The sequence below is a fragment of the Gymnoscopelus braueri genome, assembly GCF_963280865.1.
Source record: "Gymnoscopelus braueri genome assembly, chromosome: 19".
Taxonomy (NCBI): domain Eukaryota; kingdom Metazoa; phylum Chordata; class Actinopteri; order Myctophiformes; family Myctophidae; genus Gymnoscopelus; species Gymnoscopelus braueri.
In genome coordinates, this window is record NC_137621.1 from 30920500 (window position 1) to 30947284 (window position 26785).

A 26785-nucleotide genomic window follows, 5' to 3' on the forward strand; every position below is an offset into this window, starting at 1 on the left:
TCAGATGCTATTGATTGATGGCCTTAGGGCTGCTCTGACAGGTGTCCAGCTCGGAGTTGGAGAAATTTGTTTAAAAGTGCTCCTCGAGAATGAATGGGGGACGGGACGACACGGTGTACTTCCTCTCAAACATCAGTTGCACCATGGGTTTTGCATCCATTTTGTCCTCCTTTCTTCTCCTCCTCTCATACACTTCCGTGCGGTTGGCTTGAGCGATTTGCATATGATGGTTCTGTGTGGAGAATATGACCACAGGTGTCAGAAATCAGTGACAGTAATGAAAGACACAAGCTTTCACTGCAGCAGACGGGTGACAGCGACAGGAGTCTGTTCTCGCTACTGTCTGTCTCTTCTCTTTCTGCCTGCCTGTCTGTCATTGTCAAGAATTCACGATTCGTCACGTAGGCCTACGTTTGTCACTTCAGCTCCATGCCAACTCTAGTCACCAGTAGTAATGATACAAATATTGATGATCAGTCACTGTTCACCACAATGCTTGAATGACAGGGACATACCAGAGGAGTGTGTGTGCAATAACTGCTGATGCATAATTCCAGGTAATAAATCTGATAGCTCGACAGACATGGTGCATTGTTGTTGTACAATAACAGAAAAGGGGAGTGCTAAGATTAATCATCTACTCCTCCACCCCCTCCCGCTTACCCGTCATTCCCATCTCCACTTCTCTTTTTCCCCTCTCTCTTTCTTTTCCCCTCCTTTCATCTGCTCTTTGCTCTGATTCATGACTGCTGACCTGCGAACAAGAGGAGACGCGCCGGGTGGAAACCGACACCCAGGCGATAACAGATAAAGCAGCAGCACCGGTAGCCGGGGCCAGGCCCCAGGAATGCCAGGGCTGTGTTTGCAAAGCCGGGGAAGCAGCAGCGCTTCTCTCGACAGGGGCCCTCGATGAAAAAAAAAGACGTGCTGTCATTGGAGATGGCCTCGCTTGTTTTTCTAAGCACCCTTTCAGCTTTTTCAAGTGCAGAATTAGGGACTGTTTGGGGAGTTAAATGGGATGCTTCTCCGCTCCTGAGGCAGTAAGCCTGATTGCGGGGATATCTGGGATTAATAACTGTCCCCATGGTCTCTTTCTCTCTCTCTCTCTCTGTGTCTATCTCTCACCTCTCATTACCCACTCATTATGGTTGTTCATATTTTTTGAACTCCTCAGACCTCTCTCCCAGATGTCCTGAGCCATTATAAGGTCTTGTTTTTTATATGTAAATTCCTTCATAATCAGTACCTTCACACCAGTATTTGTTTTAGTCTCATTTTTTTTTCATCATGTCCACCTCTGACACGAGAGGAGCGCTGGACGGGGGCATAAATCACTGCTCCTAATGGCCGCCTGCCTCTCCATTAATGAACTTTCTTTCCTCTCCTAAAGTCTTTAATTGCCCTTTAATATCCATGAGTGTATGTGTACTTTACCCATGAAATACCTTTTCTTTTGCCATACCCTCCCGCGTTCAAAATGAGGTAATTATATAGCCTGTGTGCTTATGACGGATTGGTGTGTTTGCCCCTCTTGGGTTGAGAATGGTTTATATACCAATTGCAATTTTAATGGGATTAGATTTGAATTGTTGAGCCTGGTGTTTGCTGTAAAAACAGGTTGGACTCTCAGGCAATCTTTCAGTCTTAAAGTGTGCCTTTCTGGGTTGTAAGTTTAGTTTATTGGCCTGACCCACAGCAGCCTCATGTGATTTGGATACCCATATTTTATATTTATCATTTTGCTTTCCCTGTTTTGACTTGTTTATGCCAACCTAACTTGCATTCTCTAGTTAGACAGTATAGATGTTTTCATTCAGTCGCAAATGTACAGTAGGCTAACCGTGCTAACATTTTTCCTTTACTAAAACAGTATTACATTCAGTAGTATTTAATAAGCAAATTCCTCTCTCTCTGCTTCTTTTACCGTGTCAAAGGCAACCCTGTATGAAAATGACTTAATGGTGTTAATTTGACTCTGGAAGTGTTATAATGGACTGTCACGGTTCCATTACATTATTTATATTTATACACTTTTTACTGTGTATCCAAGTTTTTAGAGACCCCTTTCCATGTGCGCGTGTTTGTGCGTGCAATTGTGCGTGCGTGCGTGTGTTATTGTTGGTTGTTGGCCTTATGCCGTTAAACAACTGAAATTCAAAGTTCACTCCACCCTTTTTATTTACCTTTTATGTCAACGGTCCTTCAGAGCAGTCTCACCACCATTCTTCCATTCCTCATGCATTCAGCCTCGGCGTCTTTGACTCAGAGAACCTGTAATACGTGAGCCTGGCGGTTGGCTCGCTGATAGACATCACATCGGCTTTGTTGCCGCAGGTGAAAAATTGAGGTAGGCAGTGGCCTGGTGGTTGTGTTTAGCATTCCAGATTGGACGTGTTTTGAAAAGTATTAATAGCAGGCATGGAGGCAGGAGCCATCAACGGCAGGTTCAGCCAGGGGCTCTGGAAGAATCAGGGCAGACCTCTGAGGGTGAACTCTAGGCTTCTGTCATCACACTGTTCTCCGGCTCATCTCATGCCCTCAAACCACATGACAGACTATTAGCGGGTGTTCTTTAATTGTCAGTGGTGCAGAAAATGTGTTGCATTGAAACTTGCACGATAAAAATAATTACAGCTGGACTTTGATTTATCGGTTCAGATTCACAGTAATGACCAAAACACTGTATATCCGTTTTAGGAAAATCCAATTACCTGAAGTTCATCATTCTCTGATTCTAAATGTGTTATCGTTCTGCCAACCAAGAACTTAATTGACCTACAATCCTTTGAAAAGTGCTGTAATTTGTTTTAATTCTGTGCTATAAATCAATTTAGAGTATGAGTTACTTAAATGGTAGCTCTCATTTTAGAATCAAACTCCTCAGTTATTTGATTAGAATAATGAAGGAACCATTATTTAAGTAGGCCTACAGTTACTAAACTGTTATTACTGTATGTCGTAAAGCGTGTGAAATGCACGACTAGTAAGTGTACTCTGATGTATTACTCCATTTAACTGAGGGAGTCCTACTTCCTGTGGCAGTGACCTTCTCCCTGTGGCTGCTGGGAATTACAGTCATTCAGTGTGTGTCTCGGCGTGATGGATGACACCTGCACCCGTTGAGAAATCACTCCCTGGCGCACTATTGTTTTTCTTTCTCACTTTTGCGTGGGAGCAAAAACTGCATGCATACCCGAGCCAAAACCAACTCAGATAATCATCTCATCTGCATGATGTATGGTCTTCTGTCTTTGTACGACAAGTTATCAGACCTTTCGGAATGTTCACCGGGTAGGATGGTGGCCGGGCTCGGAGCTTCCAGCAGGACTGCCTGTTGGGTCCGACCCGGAGACCTCATGCGCCGTCCATATATCTCCAACTCTTCGAACCACCCAAGATGTTGAACGCGGCGATGATGTAGGACTTTCTGGTGTCTCATTGTTTCTGCTGGCTCGCTCTGACATGCCACCATATGGTCCCTACTTATCCTGTATCCAACACGAGGGCCAAAATTCCACGGCTGTAAAAATGGCGCACATGACTTTAACTGTGGCCAGTACAAAAAAACAGCAGGCAACGAATCAAGACACGTCTTTGCGTCACTGCAACGTAAAATCAGCGTAATATCCAACTAATTGTATCCTATACCCACTCTTTTTCCACCTTAAGTGATCATTTTGATGATGGAGCAAAAACACAAGGCTGTACTCTGTGACCCGGCGCGGAGAGCATTTGTGGCATAGGGCAGTCCTGTACTATGTTAGGAGTATGTTTGTGCGTGTGTTAGTCGGTGGCTGCGTTCCAGACGGTACTGATGCTGTCGTTGCCATTAGCAGCAGTGATTAGTCGTGTGTGTGTGTCTGCAGGCACAGGAGCCGTGGATGACAGAAGCTGTCAGTACCATTGTGGGTTCAGAAACAAAAGAGGCCTCAGAATAATGGAATCTCCCAGTATGTCACTCACTGAGGCGGAACAAACCTATAAACGTCAACCAGATGGCAGGTCACTGTACTGTAATATTACGTCCCCGTCTCTCTCCACATTTGTGGAGGGAGGTTGCTGCTGAACACTTTCACCATTCTTCAAGGAGGCAGTCAGAGCAGAAAGAATGGCCCAACCTGTCATGAGCAACTCTTGCATGCTACAGAGAATGTATTTGACACTATAGTATAAAGGTCCTTACACACTGGGGGTGCTTTTTTTGCGATTAATTTGACCCGAAATATATATTTTTGTGTCATGAGTAGATTCACACAGAACGCACATTTTATGCGATGATAAAACGCCAGAATTGTTATTTGGAACGCAAATAAAGGCGCATCGACCTGTATGAGGCATCAGCTATATGAATAGTTTTTATGCGATTTTCATATAGTTTATTCGTCCTTTAGACCTTTAATATGCTAGTACAGTATGGCATGTACAGTATGTAATTGTGTGTATTGTTTTGACAACATAGTAAAGCACTCAATAAGAGAATGTTTTTTGCCCATACCCTAGGTGGGGTTGGCAAAAGGGCCTTTCTGTGTGGAGTTTGATGTTCTCCCCGTGACCCCTAGGGTAGATACCCTCACAAAAAACTTGCAGTAATCATGGTCACTATACTGCCTCCCCCTGGTCAGCCGGGGCGCCTGATGGAGGGGAAAGGAACTGGTTCCTTCCACACGCTAGGTCCAACCGGGGAAACTCCCCCCCTGTCAGGTGATAAGAAGCGGCTTGCTAGCTCCTCATGCGTTGAAGGAGGCATGAGCTCAGTTCTGGGCTCTCCCTAGGCTGGCAGAGGGAGAGAGCGCCCAGGATTACATAGGCAATTGGCACTTGGTGAAAAAATGGGTTTCAAAATCGTGGGATAAAATTTTAAAGGATAAAAAAAGAGAATGTTTTTTGCAACTTAGTACTGAGGTTGCCTGCTATGCTTTAAAAGTCAGCTCCCAAACATTTAGTACAGGCAGATGTCAAGGGTGGGATATCTCATTTTGAAATGAGAGTTACAGTATGTTAGTCCGACTCCCTCCGTAAGTGTAAAACGGAGGCCGTGGAGGGGTGTGAAGTGATCCCAACAGTTTGCAGGCTCACATTTGCTGGGCTCTGTGATTAAACGGTAGCATGTGCTGACAGCAGGGAAGAAAAGACCATGATGCACTGGGGCCCTATGGAGCAGGAGAAGTTGCCTTTCAGCAGCTTTTAGGAAGGTGGGCGTTTGGCACATAAATGCTCTGAAAGAACTACAACTCAGACCGTCACAAGTTAACGCAAGTGTGATGTAGTTGCAGTCACCTCGAGTGGCTTCATGGCGCAAACTTAAGCCTGATTTATACTTGTCGCACATCTAAAATAGCCGATCTACTGAGCTTGTAGATCTTCTATTTTGCATGTAACATCATTGTGCGACGGACTATAAATTAAGTATTACTCATTACTTGATATATCCCAGTGAAGACTGTGAGTATTCAACTCTCATGGCCAAGTGGCAATGGAGAGAAGAGGATTTACATTTCAAGCAGGACTACTTTTTGGGTCAGTCCCAGATACCTAGTTGAAGCATGCAATATTGAACCTGGGTCTAATAGTAGCTGGAAAAAGTGTTGCTGTTTGTTTAGCCGGTTTTAAAAACCAGATGGGGTGGGCCTCGCCACATCAGGGCAGTTTAAATAGTGTGAAAATATACTAAGCTGATGTTCAAATACTTTCCAGTAGATGTCTTTACTCTCTGGCATTGATCGTGTTCAAATACTTTGGAGTGGGTGTCTGTACAATCTGACACTGACTGTGTCGTTATACAGTACGCGGCAAATCCCACCCATTTTTTAGGTACTGTATGTTATGACAAGTAAACAAACAAACAAAAGTGATGCAATCTTTTTTCATACTTAAATCATTCACTGCCATTCACTAAATAGCCCAAAAAGCCCAGACTGACAGGATTTTTCGATTTTCTTACCTTTTCAAGTAGTCACAGGGATACTAGGTTGAAAGCGGTAAATAGAATCAGGATGGACTCATTTAATTGATTACATCTAAAAGTAGGGTGCATTCCATTCAAAACCCCACCATTAAAGGTACGTCCTAATTGCTACTTGGGTGGTTTGCATACTGTATGTATCCCAGTAGCATACTCTTCTCTTCATTCTGTGAAGCGTGAAAAGAAAGAGTGTGTTTACAAATGCCGTTGACCTGGGTCAGGCCAGTATCAATGCTACAGGTGTAGAACAGGTCATATGGAGGCCACTGGTGGATTATTGTCAAATGCAGTCTCACATTGTGGTTCGTCTTGGAACCCCTCCTTGTCTGCCATCGGTTGTCCTTAAAGTGTCTCGTCTTTTGGGGCGTCAGACAGGCGCTCAAATAAACACAGCCTGGTTTTGCATTCATGCTTATCATCACTAAGCCCTGTGAAACCGCCTTGTTGGAGGAAAGACACGTGCCTAAGGCTGAGGGCAGCCTCATATCAAAGGATGCAGATCAATGCAAACATAGAATGTATTATTTGTTTTAACTGAAAATATACAGAAAAGGCATATATATTTTAGGGGCAAATGTTTTAAACATACTTCAGTAATATTTGAAATATATTTGTTCAATATTAAGACTTTATGGTCTTAATACAATCGTACAGCAACATGGCTAACAGCCTAACACCATAAGATAAGATACCGTGTTTAGGCTAGGAATAGTAGTTTGTAAACTGGATCCCATCTTGCAATGGGATCACACCAGCTGCGATATGGGTCAGGGGCGTAAAGTGCAATGGGGCCTCCTCCCTATTTCCTACCCACCTACTTCCAACGCCCTTTCTCGGACTACACCTATTTACGAACTCTGGCTTTCATTGTGAGCTCAACTGCACACCTGCAAAGTTTTGTCCCTGCAGCATGGTTATGACGCTATCGTGTGTTGACAAAATCTGTCCACAGATAGACAGACAGACAGACAGACAGACAGACAGACAGACAGACAGACATGTAAACACCTGGCAATGTACTGAAAACCACTTCTGTGGTAGTTCCTGCTACAATAGGTGTCTACAGGACCGCATTTTGCCATGATGACACACACACAGACACACACTCAGACTCACAAAGTGAAAACAATGCCAGCCATGCTGACGCGTGGCTGGTAAGTACAGTAATATGGTCTTGAAAGAGCTTATCAAAGCAGGAACGAGTATATACTTCATTTACACTTTGCCACTCGTCTCTGTGTATCTATAGGAATATTGCCCTCGGTGGTTAATCACCCCGTGTTACCCCGTTTTACTTTGTTTTTCCCAATCTAAATTTATGAGAGAAACAACATACTCTACCCATAAGAACATGAGATCCAGTACTCCTTTTAGCTACACTGGCAGAAGTGATTAATTGATGATAAACGTTCCCTAATGTTACTGTGTGCCAGAGTCAAGTCTACAGAGACAAAAGGAATCCAATCGTTGTTTTGTTTGTCTTCTTTCTGTGTGGTTGGTTTCCCACTTATCGTCCAGATGCACATTTTCTGAGGGGATGGCGATTGCAGAAGCTCTCCATTTTCCCAGACCCTGCTCTCTCTCTCTCTCTCTCTCTCTCTCTCTCTCTCTCTATTTCTCTGTCTTTCTCTCTGTCTTTCTCTCTGTCTTTCTCTGGTCTCTGCTCCTTCTCTCTCCTGTGGGTCACCTGTTGGAGCGTGTTTTCTTTTTCTCCCAGCATCCTTGTGTTTGTTCAGGCTCAGTAAGCAGGCAGACAGGCAGGTTTGGCTTCATCGCGTAATCAGATTAGCTGAGGAGAGATCTAATGTGGTCAGGTTTCACGACAGGTCTATTCATCGGAACACCTGAAAAAGACCTGTCTGTCAAAAGCTCTCGGAACCCCCGTGTTTACTCTCTCACTGCAGTTTTAAAAGCCTTTGTTGGGTCCATCTTTAAGCCCTTTCAGAAGGACTTTCAATATGTTTAGTTCTTACTAAGAACTACCAAATTAGGATTAGGACTCCTAACAATTCCAATTCTAACAATTGGAGATTAAGATGCCACTGTAGATGGAATTTCCTCTGTGGTGTTTCACATGATAATTGTCCCTGGAAACCCCCCCCCCCCAACAGAGAAGACACTTTTTTTATAGACATGATGTTTAATTGAGCAAATTAGAGAGAGGCCGTATTTCACGGCAGCTGTGTACACATGGTGGAATCTGTGAGGGAAACCCCATTAAAGCGATGGCAGAGAGGATACAGTGAGAATCCTGAGTTAGCCAGCCTGATTGAGTCTGAGTGTTTCCAAAGCCAAAACCAGTGGCTTTTCACCCAGATGCACGTAGTTAGTGCGTGTGTGAAACCACAGCGGGTCCCCTCACTGATCACTCAGGCTCTATTGACTATCCAGCTGTTAGCATATAACTGATGTAGTGGCTTTACATGGATAATACGCTGAGTGCATTGGGTCCCTTCATCACTTTGAAAAGCAGAGAATTAGTCGGGTTGTTATGAGAGGAAGTCTCATTGGGCCTCCTTCATTCATATCCGCTTGCATGCAGACACCACAGAGCTCAGAAAACACTGTAGATTATTTATTAGGCTGGTGGGGATTTGAATTAACCAGGGGCGATAATTACAGTGACGACGAGGGTTCTCACTCAGACTCTCAGTAGATTGGTTTGTGTTGGCTGTCTTTCAAAACCGTTGCTCAAAAAAACAAAAGAAAAAACACAACCAACAACATTCAAATGGCGGTAATTAGAAGTCATGCAAGTTTTTCAGTGATCAAGCCAGGACACATAACCGCTTAACATGGTTTGGGTTGCTGTCAGATCCTCAAGACCTGATGTGCAAGGTGGTCAGGTTGTTAGGAAGTCTCAGTGCAAACCACACCCATTCAATGTAAAGAAATGGGAGAGAACAAAAAGTAATTTAGTTGTTTCTTTGTGAGATGCGATGCGAGACTATCCAACACCATGTTGTGCCCTAAAGCACCGCTAGACTTCTTGGGGTCCATATGCCTTTTAAAAACATATATTAAACGTTACATTCCACATAAATCAACACATTTTAAAACGCCTTTTCAATCACAGGTACCTGTAATTTCTCCATTTTAAGCCTAGGACACTTATTTTCCCATACAAATCTACAAATCATACTGTTTATTGATTTCAAATACTTAGCTGGAACATAATTAGGCAACATCTGTATTGGGTCTAAAAGCCTCGGTGGTAAGCACAATAGAACCCATCCAAGTAAAGGGCTCCATCTTTGAAGATCTCTTCAAATTTCATTTACTACTGGGTCTAAATCAGGGGTCATCAATATGTCCGTGGCAAAGACCTGGCATAGTCCGTGGCAAATTTCTTATTTTCTTTTTCACACAGGATTATAATGTTCTTATTTTGATCATAAGACCCAATTACTGAATGTCAAGTCTCCAGGTTTTCTTCAGAATATGTATGACACTGATTTACTATGACACTAAATGGCACATTAGGAGTCCACTAGGACTAGTTCTCAAATGTTTTATTTGCAAGGGCCCCCTTGACTCTCACCCTACGGGTCCATTTGGTTCCATTTGTACTCTCAGAGTTACAGAAATATTATGGTCATCCAGGGCTAGCTCTCCATGTGTTTCTGGTCATTTTATTGTCCACTCATTTTGTATGTCCGTGGCAAAAAAAAATATTTTGACAAAAATGTCCACCACAAGCCAGCATGGCGATTACCCATATCCTCAAAATTAAGAGAAACAGATGCCTAAATACCTAAAACCCATTGTGAGACAACTGAAAAGGAATGTATCCTGATAATTCTGAGCTTCTTAGGTTTCCAAGTGGTAATGCCAAAGATTTCCCAAGTTGATCTGATATCCAGAAAACACTGCAAATCCATTTATTATCCTAACAACAGCTGGGACTGAGGATATGGGTCACTTATCAGCAAAAAATACATATTTTTTCCTTTGATTGGATACCAACAACTGAACACTAAATCTTTTCAATAATGATCATGTGATCAATAACATCAAATACTGCCATAAAGCCTTTAGCAGGGGTCTTCAACAGGCGGTCCGGGACCCCTAGGGGGTCCTCAGAGATACTGCAGGGTGGGCCGCCAAATCTTTGTGTGATAGGGACTTTATTTATTAATATTTTTACATTAACCACTTGAACCCTCACATCCCTATTCTGGGGGGAACAATAGCCGAAAAGAGCAGATTTCTACACCCATTTACGAACAAGTACAAGCTTGTAGATTGGTTATTTTGTGAGCTTATAGATCGGCTATTTTCGGCGAAGAGGTTTGGTGTGTACAGGGATAAAAGAGCAGACCTAGTACCGAGCCAAAGGTCAAGTTTACAAAGTATTGCAGGATTAAGTGGTTAAATGTCTGAACACACATTTAAAATGAATCCAATATGTATCCCATTGCTTCATCTATCTCTCAGCTAAGGGGTCCTTGGCCTGAAAAACGTTGAAGACCCCTGGTCTATAGGATGCTCAACATGGCATCCATTGTTGTGTTTGTTGTGTCCATGATGGTACAGTACACGTACACATTTTGAAGTTGCTTTCTTACTGTTGTAGCAGTTCAGGGTGCGAGAAGCACTTGCCCATCGGGCAAGTACAGGCCATGTTCTACTTACCCAAAGGTCATGCCCACTTGCTCAAAAAGTAAATCGTCCATTATAAAATAATAGGTAAATTGGCCCGGACCGCTGGCCTTGCGGACCGGGCACCTAGGCTCAAAAGTTGCCTGACAGCACACGTGCACATGGGGTGATCACTGCCTGCCTCCTGTGAATCATTTTATTTTTATTTTTGTTTAATTTCGTTTTAATTGGTTAATAATTGGTTCGTGTCAGGTTTGCTGCATGTATTTCCCCCTTTCTCTCCCCCTGTTTCCTGTCCATCTCTACTATAAATAAAAGGCAGAAAAATACAAAAAAAATAATAATAATAGGTAAATTTTACGCTTGTAGAACTAATTTATGTTAAAGGGATATTTCACTTTCAAAAAAACCTTTGGTGATTTTATCATCTACACAAGCCTTTGTGAGCCCCCCAGACAGTTTTTAAGTTGCTCGATTCAGTATTTAATATTAATTTTTATCAGACACGCCCCCTTCCTATACAAACCCATTGTAACTTCAAACTCCATTTTAACCATGTTAGATTCATCAAGTCCTTGGTTCTGGTGACTCACCCTGCCCTCCTAATGCGTGAGGGGGCCATGTTTTTCCGAGATTTTCTTTAATTTTTTTCCATTTTTTTGGGCCGGTGAAACCGCCCCTATAAGTGAGGTTTGGATATTTGTACAACAAATCCTGCGCTGTGATTGGCCAAAAATGTACCCCGCCTAACCCTGCACCGTGATTGGCCAATCACAGTCTATTCAGGACTGTGATTGGCCAGTGTCACATGACACATGTGCATAGCCCTATATAAGAAACCATAACTTAAAAAAAACCATAAATTGGTTTTTTTTAAGTTATGGTTTCTTCCATCATAAAGACTGTTTCAATAAATGTATTTATTTTTTGTACATGATTGGTTGACTCCATTCAGTATTGTGATTAGCTAGCAAGACACCGCCCACTTCACACAGGGTGTGATTTTTTTATTGTATTTAATTTTTTTCATTTTCCAAAAAAAACATAAAAAATAAATGAAAAAAGTAATTGAAAAAACACGGCCCCCTCGCGTATTAGGGGGTCAGTATGAGTCACCAGAACCAAGGACGGGTGTTTTTGATGAATCTAACATGTTAAAAATGGAGTTTGAAGTTACAATGGGTTTGTATAGGAAGGGGGCGTGTCTGATAAAATGAACATCTAATATCTAAATATTGAATCAAGCAACTTAAAAACTGTCTGCGGGGCTTACAAAAGCCTGAGTAGACGATAAAATCACCAAAAGTTTTTTTGAAAGTGAAATATCCCTTTAAATCCAACCAAAAACTGGTGAGTGGTGACAGTCACTTTGAAAAACAGAATAAGTGAAACTGATTGTTGTAACTAAGGTAGCATTGTTCTTCGTGAATAGCCAATAATATTTAATGAAGACTGAATGCACTTGCCCGTCGGGCAACCTGGAAGCTAACTCCACCTGCCCGAACGTTTTATTGACTTGCCACGGGCAGTCGGGCAACCGTTAGTGTCATCCCCTGCAGTTCAAGTATAAAAAGCTGTCTATTGCTCAAGTAGCTCATGCACCTGTTCCTGTGAAATGTATTGTACATTGACTTCTTTCTTTCTCCCTTCCACCAGCCATCTTGGCTGCCTGGGAGAGCCATTTGCTGTAGGTCCCAACTTTACTTATAGAAAAAAGTCCAACTCAATTCGATTTCAGTCACACTTTTTGGTGGTGCAAAAGAGCAGTTAAACCCAGTTTTGACACTTTGTGGAGGAAATTATGAGGATTGAAAGATTTCTGGCTTATTTTCTACAGGTCTCCATCACTGTCTTCGTCCTCCAACATGTGACCTGAAACTACTCCTAGTATCACATACAGCATTGGCACAACTTATGAAAGAATCACTTCAAACTTAAAAAATGGTAGATGTTAGTGCTTTTAACTAACCTTGCTTTTTGTTTGTCCTATAGGCCTGGTGGAGATCTGCCTAATGCACCCACTGGATGTGGTGAAGACAAGGTATGTACTGTATCCTCAGATATCCCCACAGTTGGGAAGTGCATATATGTGTGTGCATATATATATATATACACACATATATGTACATGTACATGTACTGTACATGTACACATGTACATGTACATGTACATGTACATGTATATATCTTTATACATCAATGTTTTAACCCAGTATTGTGTATAATGCACCACATAAAAACAGGCAATGTTCTAGTTTAGTGTAGTAAAACACATAATGACAGAAGCTCTCAGTTGTTTACTGTCAAGAATATTTTACTCAAAGTTCTTCACTATAACATCAGAGAGGCTCATCATGTTTTGATTTTAAACCAAATACCCCAAAAAATAACACAAGGTGAATACCTTGTGTTCTTTTTGGTTTTTGATTAAAATATAAAGTTATCTAAATTACTGCTACCGGCCTTGAAGTCTTTGCTGCCTGCATACACCCAACCCTGACCTTTACCCATAAGATGCAAAGACTGTTAGCATGGAAATGTTGTTTTTAATTTGACAATTACGGTGCTTCTTTCTATCAAAAGATATTCAAGTTCAACATTTCGATTAGAAACTGTCATTGAATTACAGCATGTGTCTTTGTAACTGTAAAAACTGATTAGTTACACGTATATATTTTGCTGTGTTACTTCCCAAACTGTCTATCAGGAATTAGTCTTAATTTGCTCTGTACAGCAAGTGATCTGTCATCATGTAATACATGTCAGAATGTACTGTTGTTTGGACATTTTTCACTCTACATTTGCACATGAAATGTGCTTGTAACTCTGCTATTTACGGTGTGCAACAGCGATGTACGACTAAGTTTAAATCTGGCTTTACTTCATTTGATATGTTTCTGTATCAATGCCACCCAGACAGATTCATCTACAATGTAGGTACAATCAATGTAGAGTCTACATTGATTGTACTAGGCAAATTCAATGTTCAGATTACCTTTCCCATTCATACATTAACTCCTCGGTCGTAGACCTGAACTTATAAGTCTGGCATTCTAAGAAGCAAAATATTTTTACACTCCACATCTGCCTTGAATCCTCTCCGTGGGCGCAGTAATGGCACTTGGGCATATATATTGGAGTTCTTTGCATACCAGCTCTTTTTTCCCCCCTGCTTCAGTGGGGCTGGCCTGACCAGCTCTGCATTCTCCAAGCAAGGAGGGCACCAATGCCAAGAGCCTTAGCCATTTTGTGGAAAATGAAATGCATCATTTACCCATTCATTTCCCGCACAATGTTAAAGTAATACACATTTTTATGTTTGCAAATCACTCATATTATTTCATTTAATCCCATTCATCTTTTGTTGCATGGCCTGTGGTTCTTGGGGAAAAAAAGAAAAAAGGGGGGGGGGAAAAGAAAAAGATGAGAACAGGAAGAATGAATCAGCAGCCACTGAGCGTGCTCTCTTGAGTTCCGCGTAATACTTTTTTGGGGGGGTTCCCATTTTCGTCCTCTGCCTCGCTCTCTCCAAGTCTCCGTCCTTCCTCTTGTTATGCAAGAGTGGCAGCCTCTTGGGGTGCAGAGGGTGATCAGGACCATCACACCACAGCTCCTCAGTCAGCCATAAACAGGTCGTGGGCCACTACTAAAGCTTTATAGTCTTTCACAGGCCCAGCCAAGACCTCTGGCTCAGTTCTTAGCACCCCCACCCGCCCCCCTCTCACTACTTGTCAGTAAATTGTGCTGCTTTTTTGTCATTTACGGCAGCAGTTTCTTGGTAAATAAACCGCTAGGGTTAGGGCTAGGGTGCCTTAAAAAAGCAAAAAAAAAGCATGATGGCTGCACTTTGAAGGCCCATGCCACCACCAGAAGAGAGCGGGCGGAAACGCGAGGGATAAAAGCCAAAGTGGGCGAGCGGAGCCGCATTAGTCGATACTCGATACTTTGAAGGCCTCACGGCGTGATTGATGGTCATGCGTAGAAGGTATGAGGGTTTATTACAGGTAAGGCCGGAGCCCCACGCTTGTCCATCTGCATGGCGGGGTGAGGGTTAAAAGTGCACACACTATTTTCTTTGTAATCTCTTCCCTAAAAGTGGTAAAAGCTCCACTTAAACTGGACAGGTTTATCTGTTTGTTTTTCTGTTTGTGTCTCCACGTGTTTACGTTAATGGGTGGGCACACATTGATTCCTTGCGCTCTTGACTTAGGCGCTTGTCAGGTTTTATTTTTCTCTCTTTTTTGATAAATGGAAGGAACAGAATAGTCTTCACAGTTGTATCTTTTTGAACAGGGAATCATAGTCAAGGCCAGAGCGTGGTAAGTTTATTGGACTGGCCTTTGTTGAACCACAGGAGGCTGCTGGCGACTAAAGGACACGCACACGCACACACACACACACACACACACACACACACACACACACACACACACACACACACACACACATAGAAACACACACATAGAAACTCACGTAGAAACACACTTTAGCACAGGCACATACACAGATGTGCACATAAACATGCAGTCACTCGTCTGCGCACACATACACACAAGTTTACTCGTTTAACATCCACACATGAGTTTATAGACCAAGCATACACAGCAGCTAGCTAATTGGGCCACTGAGAGAGGGAGCTGAAATCCATTAGTATGAACCTTGGAGTCAACTGGCTGATAGAATCAGGCCCAGACACACCTCCACTCTCCTCTCTCTATATTTCTCTCTCTCACACATACACATACTGGGCTCAGTCTCTCTCACCCCCTCTCTTTCTTCTACCGCTCTCTCTCTCTCTCCCTAATTTGCCCTCTCTCTGTCTTTCTCCTTCTCGCTCTCAGCTCTCGGTTCTTAGGCATGGCTCTTATTAGCCCTGGCTCCTGCTTTAATGTCCACTGGTCCAAATTGGACTGGGACTGGAGTAAATTTACTTTTTTCCACCAAGCACAATATCAAAGGCATTCTTTTTTTTCCACTCTTTCGGAAGGGAACCCTGACAAAATGTGAACCTGGGAGTTGATGTTTACTTATTTTCCAAATGAGGGGTCCATAGTGTGAGTGCACAGAGAGAGGTGGAGGGAGCAGTGGTGACTTTGGAAGTGCTGGATGAGGATTAGGAGCTTCAGCATGCAGGAAAATCCTCTGTGATAATTTAACTCAGAAGAATGTGCAAATGGAACCTAATGGACCCATAAGGGTCTAGTTAAATTAACACTAAGGATTGTACAGTGTAGATATTCCAGCAGAGACCAAATACTGCTGTGATGAAACTAAAAACTTCGGGCTTCTATTCCCCTGCATTAAATGATGATTCAGCCTTCAAGACTACAGTCTTACAAAGTAAAGAGCTGTATACACAGTACAGTAATATGAAACCCCCCCTCTCCAAGAAGAAAAGGTGAGGCAAACAGAACTGAAGATCATGGTTGACAAAATAAAACGGCACCCTGTAACTTTCATGTTCTACCCAGGATTCAAACCTGGGTCTCCTGCGCAAGAGCTGAAACTTTACCACTGAGCTAATAGAACGGGCCTGCTTGCTCAGGGGTGAAATTTAATTTTGACCTTCAAGTGGTACCACTTGTCAACCAAGTCGTGTAAAAACCAGACACAGGATCTAAATGTCTCAATAGAAGAGCAGGGAGACCAAATGTATACGTTACATTGTATTAGCATACTCTATAGTCTATACCATTCAGATTGGATAAAATAACATTGTATTCACAAAAAATATGTTTCATAGTACAGCTTCTACTGCAGCCGGATCAGACAGACATGGTTTTGGTTAAACTGTAGGACCCTAGACAGGGTAGTATGACATTTCTTTTATTGTTTTTTACTGTTTATCTTTTCTCTCCATGTTATGTTGCTGTGCAGCAGGTAGATCACAATCTACCAGTAGATCACAAGGGCTGCACAGGTCGACCACATATGACATGCCCCTAAAATATATATATTTTAAATACAAAACTCCACCTTCTTTTGGCATCTGCTGCTTGAATTAAGGTGACTTGATTGATTTGCATGAAAAAATGGCCTTTAAGCTCCCATTGTGGCTTCTATAGTATGCTTTGTTTTCAAGAGTGTTGCGTGCAAACGTCCGTAGCATTACGTTACATAAAAATGTGCATGGCAAACAAGCCGAAAATCTACTACTTCCATACAGAATTGGAGGAGGCCTTTTTTTTTCTCACTATGTCCATATTCCAAGTGCGTTTGCTTATATGTAACGCCAGTGTCGCTATTCCAAAGAAAGGACATTAGTAACAGCAACCCTCGGGTAAATCTTTTAAGTATTTTCAGTAATGGGATCAAAAAAAGAATTGGTTGGTTGTAGCTGGTCATGTAGCTCTGAAGTAAAAAAAGGTACAGCAGGCACCCCTGCTGTGCATTATGTTGTAAAGCACTGTAACGTTGTTTCAGAAAGCACTGTACAATTACAGTTGATTATTATTCAATCATCCTTTACCCTACCATGCCTCTCGCCTGTCCAGTACTTACCGTCTGCACTTCCTCCGTCGACTACTTGAATAATGCTAGGTGTGTTGCTTACTTTTTCTCTAGTCACTTCCTACCGTATCTTTGTTCTCTTAGCGCTCAACGCCCTTGAGTACTTGGCCTGTTTGATAAATATTCCTGGCACTTACTCTGAACTTCTGTAAATCGCTCTAGATGAGAGCGTCTGCTAAAGGCTCACATTGTAATTGTATTTGACCCTAAACTAATTGTTCAGCCGAGAATTCGGAACGTGTCTTCTGCCTTTTGCCTTTTCAGTGTCCCTCGCGGTACAGTGTGTTTACTCCCCGGCCAAGCCGTGACCTCTGCGCCTCACCTCTATTAACAACCACATCCATCTCGCATCTGAAAGACTGTGGGGCAGCGCACCTTTCATCAACATGACTTACAACTTCTTTCATCACTATCTAAACTCCCATAAATTTATGCTGTGCATGTACATTTTGAGATCTGGTATCCAAGCGGAGCAGTGCAACTAAACTTCAAGTTTATTGTGACATCAGAAGTTTACAGAGGTAAACCAGTGGGTGAAATTATTTTCGGTACAAGCTCTAGTGATTCGCAGTCATAAAATACACTCTATAGAGAAACAAACAAAGGAAAAAGACAGATAACAGGGCAACAATATCAAATATACAGTAGGCTACATAATGTGCGTGTTCAAGAAAAAATATATATATATATATAAGGCAGAATACCTGTATCACAGACTCTTTTTTTTTCTTTAAATTTTTATCCCGCGATTTTTGTAACCCATTTTTTTCACCCGGTGCCAATTTCCTAAGTGATCCTGGGCGCTACACCAGCCCTACACCAGCACTACACCAGTCCCCCACAGTAGGGAGGCCAGGGCCGAGCTCATGCTTCCTTCAGGCATGAGAGCCAACTGACCTTCTTGTCACCTGACAGGGGGGAGTTTCCCTGGTTGGACGTAGCGCGTGGAAGGAACACGTTATTCCAACCAGTTCCCTTCCCCTCCATCAGGCGCCCCGGCTGTCATGGGGGAGGCGGTATAGCGACCAGGATTACTACATGTTTTTGTGAGGGTATTAACTACCCTAGGAGACACGGGGAGAACATGCAACCCCACCTAGGGTATGGGCGCTGATGACGCGGAGGAGAAGACACGCCCCCAGCGCCCACAGCGTCCCCGGTGGGAATCGAACCCAGGACCTTCTAGCTGTGAGGCGACAGCGCTACCGATTGCGCCACCGTGCCCCTTGTATCACAGACTCTTATAAGAGACATCACCAGTGCAACAACAATGGTGTGTACCCCTAATAGTACGCATTAAGTGACCCTATGACAGAAAATGAATACAAAATTACTGTATGGTTTAGAATTATTAAGTTAGTATGTAAGGGTATATTTATCACACGTTGGAACAAAGGTTTCAACTTGCTTCACAATGGGTAAAGAAATACACACTAGTATTGTAAGAACACAGGAATATGTCGTCCGGCTGCTGTAATTTTGTCTTTCGGAATCCTTCCTATAGAAGGTTTGTACATGACACGTGGCAATTTGTGGAAGCTCATTCAACACTTTCAACTCACTGTGAGCCACACCAGATAAGGGCATCAACCAAAACAACTCAAATGCAAATGTAGTATATTTCACACAAAGTAAACAGTTAATTGCGCTTGCCCCTGACCTTCCTCCATGGGGTATAGGGCAGGAATGTGGGGGCGAAGATGCAGGGGGTGGTTACTGAGACTGGCAGAGAGGGAGTAGAGAGAGAGAGGGAGAGAGAGAGAGAGAGAGAGAGAGAGAGAGAGACAGTGGGCCCAGGAGTTACAACATTTCATTAACCTGGAAACCACCTAGTTACATGGTTCATGGGCTGGTCTCAGCTCACTTGGAGGTAACAAAGGGTGTCGGGCGGCACTTTGGGCAGGGGGGCTGTGCGCTCGGGGCATTCCATCTGACTCTGATCATGTCCCCTCCCCTCTCTCATTAGAGAGGTAGCAGCCACAGAGCCCTCGCATTTCCCCCTGCACGTCGAGATCCAGTTACGCAGGGGCTCCGCCCTTATACGCGCGTGCATTCAGTTGCCATGAAACTAAGCCCTTCATAGACACACAAATAGTCAACTCAACTATTTCTATATAAATGCGCGCGCACTCACGGCGACGTGTAGCCACACGTGCCCGTCCGTGCCCACGCGATTCATCTAAAAATCCTTACCATCACCCATTTCACTTCCTCCATCCACAGGCACAAGCCACACCTTTCTTTTCCCAGTCGCGGCCACCATCGTTCCATATGGTGTCACCATGTTCCCTCACACTCTAATGAGACACAAACCCAACGTAGGCTAGTCTTCTCAGTCTGGATACGGCCACACCCTCACTTTCTTCTCTCTCTCTCTCTCTCTCTCTCTCTCTATTCCTTGAAAATTCACTCACCCTCTCTCTATTTCCTTCTCATATATGCACTCTTTCATCAACTTTCAAGCCCCTCCCTCTCTCCACTGACAGCCTCCTTCTCCACCTACTCCTTATTTCTCATCCATTGAACATTCTGCGCTCGGCAACATTAGCAATCCAGCCACCATCTTGGAACCCACTGGTTGCTCATAACAATGACGCTACCCTTAAGCGTTGTAAACGTAATTATTTAATGATAACGATCGCACATATGCGTCATTACAGCTCGTATCGCCGCTTCCGATCTTTACTATTTGCCACACGCTTATGTAATGTTTAGCTTTACATCCCTGTTCTACATTTGTAGTGGAGCAATTGTGTTACGTTATGTAATTGTATGAATTGCATTGTATGACATGGCTGTCAGACGCATTGTAAACCACTAAGCCTTGCCAGCAGCCTGTCCCAAGACTCAGGGGCTGATTGGAAAAACCTGGGGGCTTCGGCCCTCACTCCTCTCACAGCGGTAGCTATGACGACCATCTGCCTCCATATGATCACAGCATGCATGAAAGCGTGTCCTTCTTGGGGAGGCTTGGAAAGTGATCTTTGACTGGGGGCTTTGACAGATGATGATCCTGTTCTGTCCTGTCGGGGGAGACGGGTGGCAGCGCTTTAAGGATGGCCCCCGAAGGCTCTTCTCCTGCCTCTCTCTCTCTCTCCCTCTTCCCCAGTTTTAACTCTCGCCCCCGACTGTTTGGTGAACCCCGGTGCACTTGTGGAGGAATCCCTGACACAGCTTTCAAACAGCAGGGCACAAAGCACACAGAGCCTGATAGCTGATCTGGCCTTGTAAAGGAGCAGGCAGGTCAGTGGTCGTCAGGTCGTCATGTCAGCTCCTAATCCCCCAGCTACACCAGCGCCCCCAGCACAAACACACACACACACACACACACACACACCCAGAGACTCTAGGGTAAGAGGCTCACAGTGTGGACTCCAGGAAAATTGTCGCTGTCGGGCAGAAAACCTGCATGTCCATATTCAAACGTGTGTTTTTTACTTAAATTAATGCCCTACTACATGAGCTTGTAGAACGGCTTTTTTCAGTACTTTTGAAACATTTTGAAACTGGAAGTGGTTAAGTGCATCTGAGGGTTTTATAAATATTCTACAGATGAAAAGTATTATCAAAAAAATAATAACTACATTGGATCCATCGGAACACAGGTTATCTTTTCCATTTCCTGAAAAGTAACAGTTTTGGACCAGACAGCGACGATATACTGTATTATATGGGGAAGCCTGTAGAACGGAGTCTGACGGTGTGGTGAGCGAGCAGCAATGCAGTTAAGACTAAATTAGTTGAGTCTGGGCTGAGATCAAGGCTGGGTCTAATCGAGTCCAAGTTTGAGATTAAGACCAGAGCAGGATACACCCCGTATTATTCGACTAGACCAGTCATACAATATCTTAATGGAGATAACTGTCATATAGCAACTTAAGACACTGAATGGACAACATTTTGCTACGCTAGGTTATGATTAAAAGGTGTCACATAAAAAAGATAATAATAGATACATAAAAACCTTAGAATATTATTATCTTTGGTGCTCCGTTATGAGCAGTTTTCTCTGTGTCGACACGTATGTCATGTCTGCCTACTGGAGCACATGTGATTATTATCAATTAAGGGAGGGGGCACATTCCAGTACAGTAATTATAGAGTGAAGGCATAAATGCAATTCATTATAGTATAGTGCCCTTTGATTCCAGTAGACCCTCACTGGGATGTGGCTGTACACCACTATACATCCCTGCTGCTTCAGCTCTCTCACTCTTTGCCTCTCTCTCCCACGCGCACCAACACATTTTCGTCCATTCATATTCGTCACTAATAATGATTGTCGATAATATACTAGGTACACAGGCAAAAGGAGCTAGACCTGATAGATGGACAGAGAAACTGAGAGGCATAGTGTATTGTAGGAGGTTCTGAGGTATATAGACGGCAGTATCCTAAACCCTGGAGTCTTCCCATATCAAATGAGCTCTTTAGTAGCTTTCAAGGATGTGCAGGAGTGGCTTCCCTGCCTCCTGCTGCTCTCCCTGCCACAGCACGTTACAGCCTGGTATTAAATAGGTCCGGTCCAGGTAGGTGTCATAGCCCAAGTGCATCAAGTTACCTGTGTTTAAATGGAGGAGGAAAAGAAATGTCCCAGCGAGCTGAAATGGCCCATTTTAAAGAAGCAGTAAGGGAATTGATGAAAACGTATTTGTGTCCAGCATCTGTGCGGATGCTTTGTGGAGACATCTTCCAACATCCTGCACATTCCCCTCCTCCTGTAATGTATTTCTTGTTCTCAGGGGGCTTGGCCTTCGAGAGGCAGGGGGTGGACAAGACAAGACAGTTCAGTGTTGTAATATAGACTCTCGGGTTTCTCTGTTGGAAACACGCAGGGCAGATGTCTTCGTGTCTGGAGCGGCCAGTGTGTGTTATGGCCAAGGGTTGCCTGCTCCCCGCTGTCAGGGGGAGCCTCCACAATCCTTGCGGCATTTCCTTACATCAAAGGCACAAGTTAAGCCTAATTTATGCCTTGGCGGAAAAGTGTCGCGCGACATGTCACTCAACAAAAATGACGTATCTTTTCACTGATGCCTGCTGTTGCTGGTCCAGACAAAGCGATCTCTCCCATTATGCTGACGCTAATGACGTCTGTTGTTATCATGTGTGATCTGCTGCTGTGATTGATTGATCATGGGTTATTATTACTCTTCTTTTTAGACATCTTTAATTTCCATTTAATAAAACAATTGCTGTTACTTGATCATAATTTGAACATTACTTCAACAACAAAGAAATCCTGATCTCACCGTTTCATTTCAGTTTAAGCTCATTTAGCCCTGCCCTGGCCTTGCCCCAGCTCTCCCCTGGCTTTTTCTTTTTTGTCTTTTACGCACCTCTTCCTGCTCTGCTGCATTGCAGCTCAGTCTCATCCTGGGTCAGAGAGGTCGCAGTATATGAGGAGACATCTGGGCCGGCAAACTGGTCCCAGCATCACCATAGGGGACCAGAGGAGTCAGTTTTATCTGTGTGAGGAGAAGAAGGAGAAGAAGGACAAGAAGAGAACGGGAGGGCATGGCAGAGAGACGTCGTAGCCCTTTAACAGCCATGTAACTGCTGTACCCCCCCGCGCAGCCTGCTTCATAACACGGGCTGTCCCAGGTTCTAGCAGGCCTGCAGTGCTGGCTGAAACCCAAGCTGGCCTGGCCCAGACCAAGCCCCAGCAGCCTGCCGTGTCACAAGCGCCAAAAGTTTATCACTTCCCCTCTAACCCCCCCCCAAAACCCGTACCGCATCTTCTTTATCTTTGTATTTCTCCCTCCAAAGGTCTGTTTTTATTGGCCTCCTCCTGCCACACTCAAAGTCCCTTCCGCACCTTCTTAACTGACAGTTTGCTGAAGGTAACATGCGGGTTTCATGTTCAGTTCTCATCTGATTTAACTTTTCTAGTTAATCATGCAGTACATACATTGTGTGAATAGAGACCAGAGTTATGATTATGTGTGTTTGTCAAAGGCAATGAATACATTAAATGTATTCATTGAGCTAATTTTCCTCACATTTTGCTAATACATACTGTACATACTGTAGGTGTCTTGCACTGCATACACACACAATGGCTCAGTGCTGTTATTCAGTGATTTGTTGAAGCAAGCAGCCATTGGACGGAAGGGGAACCATTTTGTTGGTTCTCTCTTGTTTGAACCGGAGAGCCATTGGTCGGCTGAAGGCGAGACTGGATTGGATGGCCGCATTTGCCATGTTGGATCATTTAGGTCGGAAAATGCTTTTAACCTCATGTACCGATGCAATGGACTTTTACCATCTTTATGATCCCGCTCATTAAAATTAACTGTCTGGCTGTAAAAAATAGATTTCCTTTTAATGCTGCCTTCTGGATTGTCTTATGCAGCTAAGATGTATTATGAGAAAGTGTTTCAAACATTCGTCCCCTCCCCTCTGGCTCATTCAGTTTCATTTTTTATTTCATCGCTATTGTTTTTTTTTGCCTCTCCTTTTTTTGTTCCATCAAAGCACTTGGCGTTCCACGCAGGAAGGTGTAAGCAGATCAAGGGTTACACACTATAGCAACCAGCACAAATACTCATTAACAAACAAACACGCATGACACCAAATCATTAATTATTTTATAGCCTTATCTTACGATGTAATTTAAAGTCTTACACGATGATAGATAACAAAACATAATAACACTTTGTAGGTGAGATCATTGTTTTAATATATATAACTTTTATTCTTAATACTGCTAAATAGAGTGTATTTTTTTACTTTTAGTCCTCTGGTAGTCAAAGTGCTGGCTCTCAAAAAAAGTGAGACATTGCACTCCCTGACATATAGGAGTGGTGTGGAGGGAATACCTTCTCATTTAACAAGGTAAAATTTTAAAAGACCCCTTTAAAAGCACGACCTGCCCCTTTAAAAGCAGACCCATCAAGCCTCTGTCTTTTGATCAATCCAATAACCTTACCCCCCTTCCCATAGGCGTCTTTTTAACCCATTAAGACCGGGGACGCATCTGCGTCTCATTTTAAGATTTCTTTGGGCTATTCAAAAATAGCAGATATACAAGCTCATAGCGCGGCACCGAGTGCCGCGCTACGAGCTTGTAGATCTGCTATTTTTGAAAAATATTTAAAAAATATTTTCCAGATTTTTTTCAAAAAACTGTTGAGATTTAGATTTTTTAAAGAATCGCCTCAGGTTTTAATGGGTTAACACCATCATTATTGAGCTTCACCTCAACAGCTCGTCCTCTCCCGGGTGACAGCCCGCCTTGTCGGTCCTGGCCCGAGCCCTATTACCACCAGGGTCTAGGAGCGGACACGACCCTGGACCAGTGGCTTCGCCCTGGCCCTCCAACGCCACGCTCCGGTCCATAAAAAAATACAAAGCATGGGGCACTAGCCTCCACCCTCATTTACCTTTTTTGCCTCCTTTGTGGATGCCTGAAAGTTGCACTTTTATAGGGAGTGGGAGGTCAGGTGGTGGAGGGTTTGAGGATCATTTACCCCAGAGTGCTCGTCTCGCTCACAGAAGCACCATAACCTGCCCTTGCGATCACCCTCACCTGGCCAGCTCAGGGACCTGTAAAGCAGGGCCGGCGGGGACTGGGGTTGGGGAGGGTGGAGGTTGAGGAACGGGGGCTTTCAATGAACTCGCAGATCTCATCACCTCGGAGTATATCTCCGTTGTTGAGAGACGAAAAAGTGAAGGAGATGCTAGATGGGGAGCTATGTGTTTTAAAGAAGCCCCAGGGTTTTCTTCTGTTCCTCTGTCTGCAGAGTTTACAATCAGGATGGGCTGGCTCCCAAGGCCAAACCGCCAAGGCTAGCTATAGCTACATCCTTCTGTTCACTTGGGCCTTATTAATGTACTTCCATGTCTGTATAAGCCCTTTAAAACAGGACATTTACTCTGCACACAACTTCCCTTGTACATATACCGTGCTTAGCAGGCGTTTCCAACATTAGTAGTTGTGAAAGGTGACCTTAGTGGCTTGGGGTTGTCTCTGCATAAGCCTTTTAGCCCTTGTAGACCGGGAACGCATCTGTGTCATTTTAGATTTCTTTGGCTTTTCAAAAATAGCAGATCTACAAGCTCATAGCGTGGCACCAAGTGCCGCGCTATGAGCTTGTAGATCTGCTATTTTTGAATAATCTCGATTTAATTTTTTTTGCAAATTGAATATATATGTATACATATATATATATATATATATATATATATATATGTATATATATATATGTATATATATATATACATATGTATATATATATGTATATATATATATGTATATATATATATATATATATGTTTTAAAGCGAACATTTAACTCCGATCTGTGCTTCTGGGGGTCCCTGGAACAACATATTTTGAGAGTTCCGTGGCCAAATACATATCATTTTGGGGGTCCTTGACATGGAAAAGTTGGAGCACCACTCATAGCTAAAGCTTTTTTAAAAAAACTGTTAGGATTTAGAAGACATTTGTAGAAAATATATTCAAAGATTTGCCAAAAAAAATAGCTGATCTATACAAGCTATGAGCTTGTATATCTGCTATTTTTGAATAGCCAAAGAAATCTAAAGTGACACAGATGCGTTCCCGGATTGATTGGGTTAAAGAAGGAGGTTCACCCAGTACTGATGGAGTCTTCATTAACACTTTACCTGCCAATCACGAGTATAACCGTTGATGAAAAATACACCCGTTTACTGCCAAAAAAATCCATCCACGAGTATAACCGTTTTTCAATTTATCCACACAGAACCAGAGATATCACGATCCAAAGATTTCTAGCTCCATTCACTCCTTGGTTAACTTATTACTTTAAAATCCTGTATCTCGGCTCCTTAAAAAAAAAAAATTAAACACTGGCACTGGGGGAAGTAAAATAAAAAAAACCCTCTGGCAGGGAATGTGTTAACACATATCCCTGCTATCAACTGATTGTTTCCACCGTTGTGCTGTTGTGAAAAGGCATTAGCAACTTCCCCACCTGGGGGCCGGAGGCTTTCCCTGCTGCCCAGTAGCTCCTCATGGTCCACCCCATTATCTTCCTCTCCCTGGGCTTTGCCGTTTGGTCCAGCTTTTTATGGCAGGGTAGGAGAGGGCCATGAGGAAATGAGGTGACCCCAGGGTCAGGACTGGAGTCAGTGCGGCTGAAACCTGGACCACAGTCTCTGCCAACCCCGCTCGCTCCCTCGTTTTCTCTCTCTCTTGCTCTCTCGGTGCCGGTTTCGGTCGGGTCAGCTAGAGCAGAGGGTCAGAGAGACAAAGTATGGATCCTGCATGGGGACAGAGGGACCCCTTCCATCCTTGACCCTGGGAGACATATGCCTTTAATTAAGCCCGATTTGAATTTGTTTACAAGCCCCACTGGTCTTAAATCTTCCGGGTCTGTGCACCCCAGCCCCTCCAGCCCAACCCCCATCACCTCATCTCTTTCATGCCTCTATCCTCAAGTTCCTTCTTCTCTTCTTCTCTTCTTTTAACACGGTGTCGCACATCCATTTATTATGCTGTTTTAACTGGTTTTCAGGCACGGGTTACAAGCTATTTGGGAATCCACCAAATAGGGGGTTCTGGGGGGGGGCACCCCTCTAAGATGTTAATCTGTTAGCGATATGAAAGGCCGCTCACCCCACTAAAACCCACACCCCCGCTCCAAACCATTCTCCTCCCTCCGCTGGAACCTGGGGGCTTCTTTATGGCCCCATCAGGCACCCGCCTGGACGACTTACTGCTGACC

The 26785-nt window shown here is 43.5% G+C and overlaps 1 protein-coding gene across 2 annotated transcripts in view; it reads left to right on the forward strand.

The window, feature by feature from the left end:
* Positions 1–26785, forward strand: part of slc25a21 (solute carrier family 25 member 21) — a 116924-nt gene that overhangs the window by 57240 nt on the left and 32899 nt on the right. For both annotated transcript variants that reach the window (XM_080414014.1, XM_080414015.1), the window contains one exon: positions 12557–12605. In XM_080414014.1, the coding sequence (XP_080270140.1) occupies positions 12557–12605 (49 nt within the window). The remainder of the gene's footprint in view (positions 1–12556; positions 12606–26785) is intronic.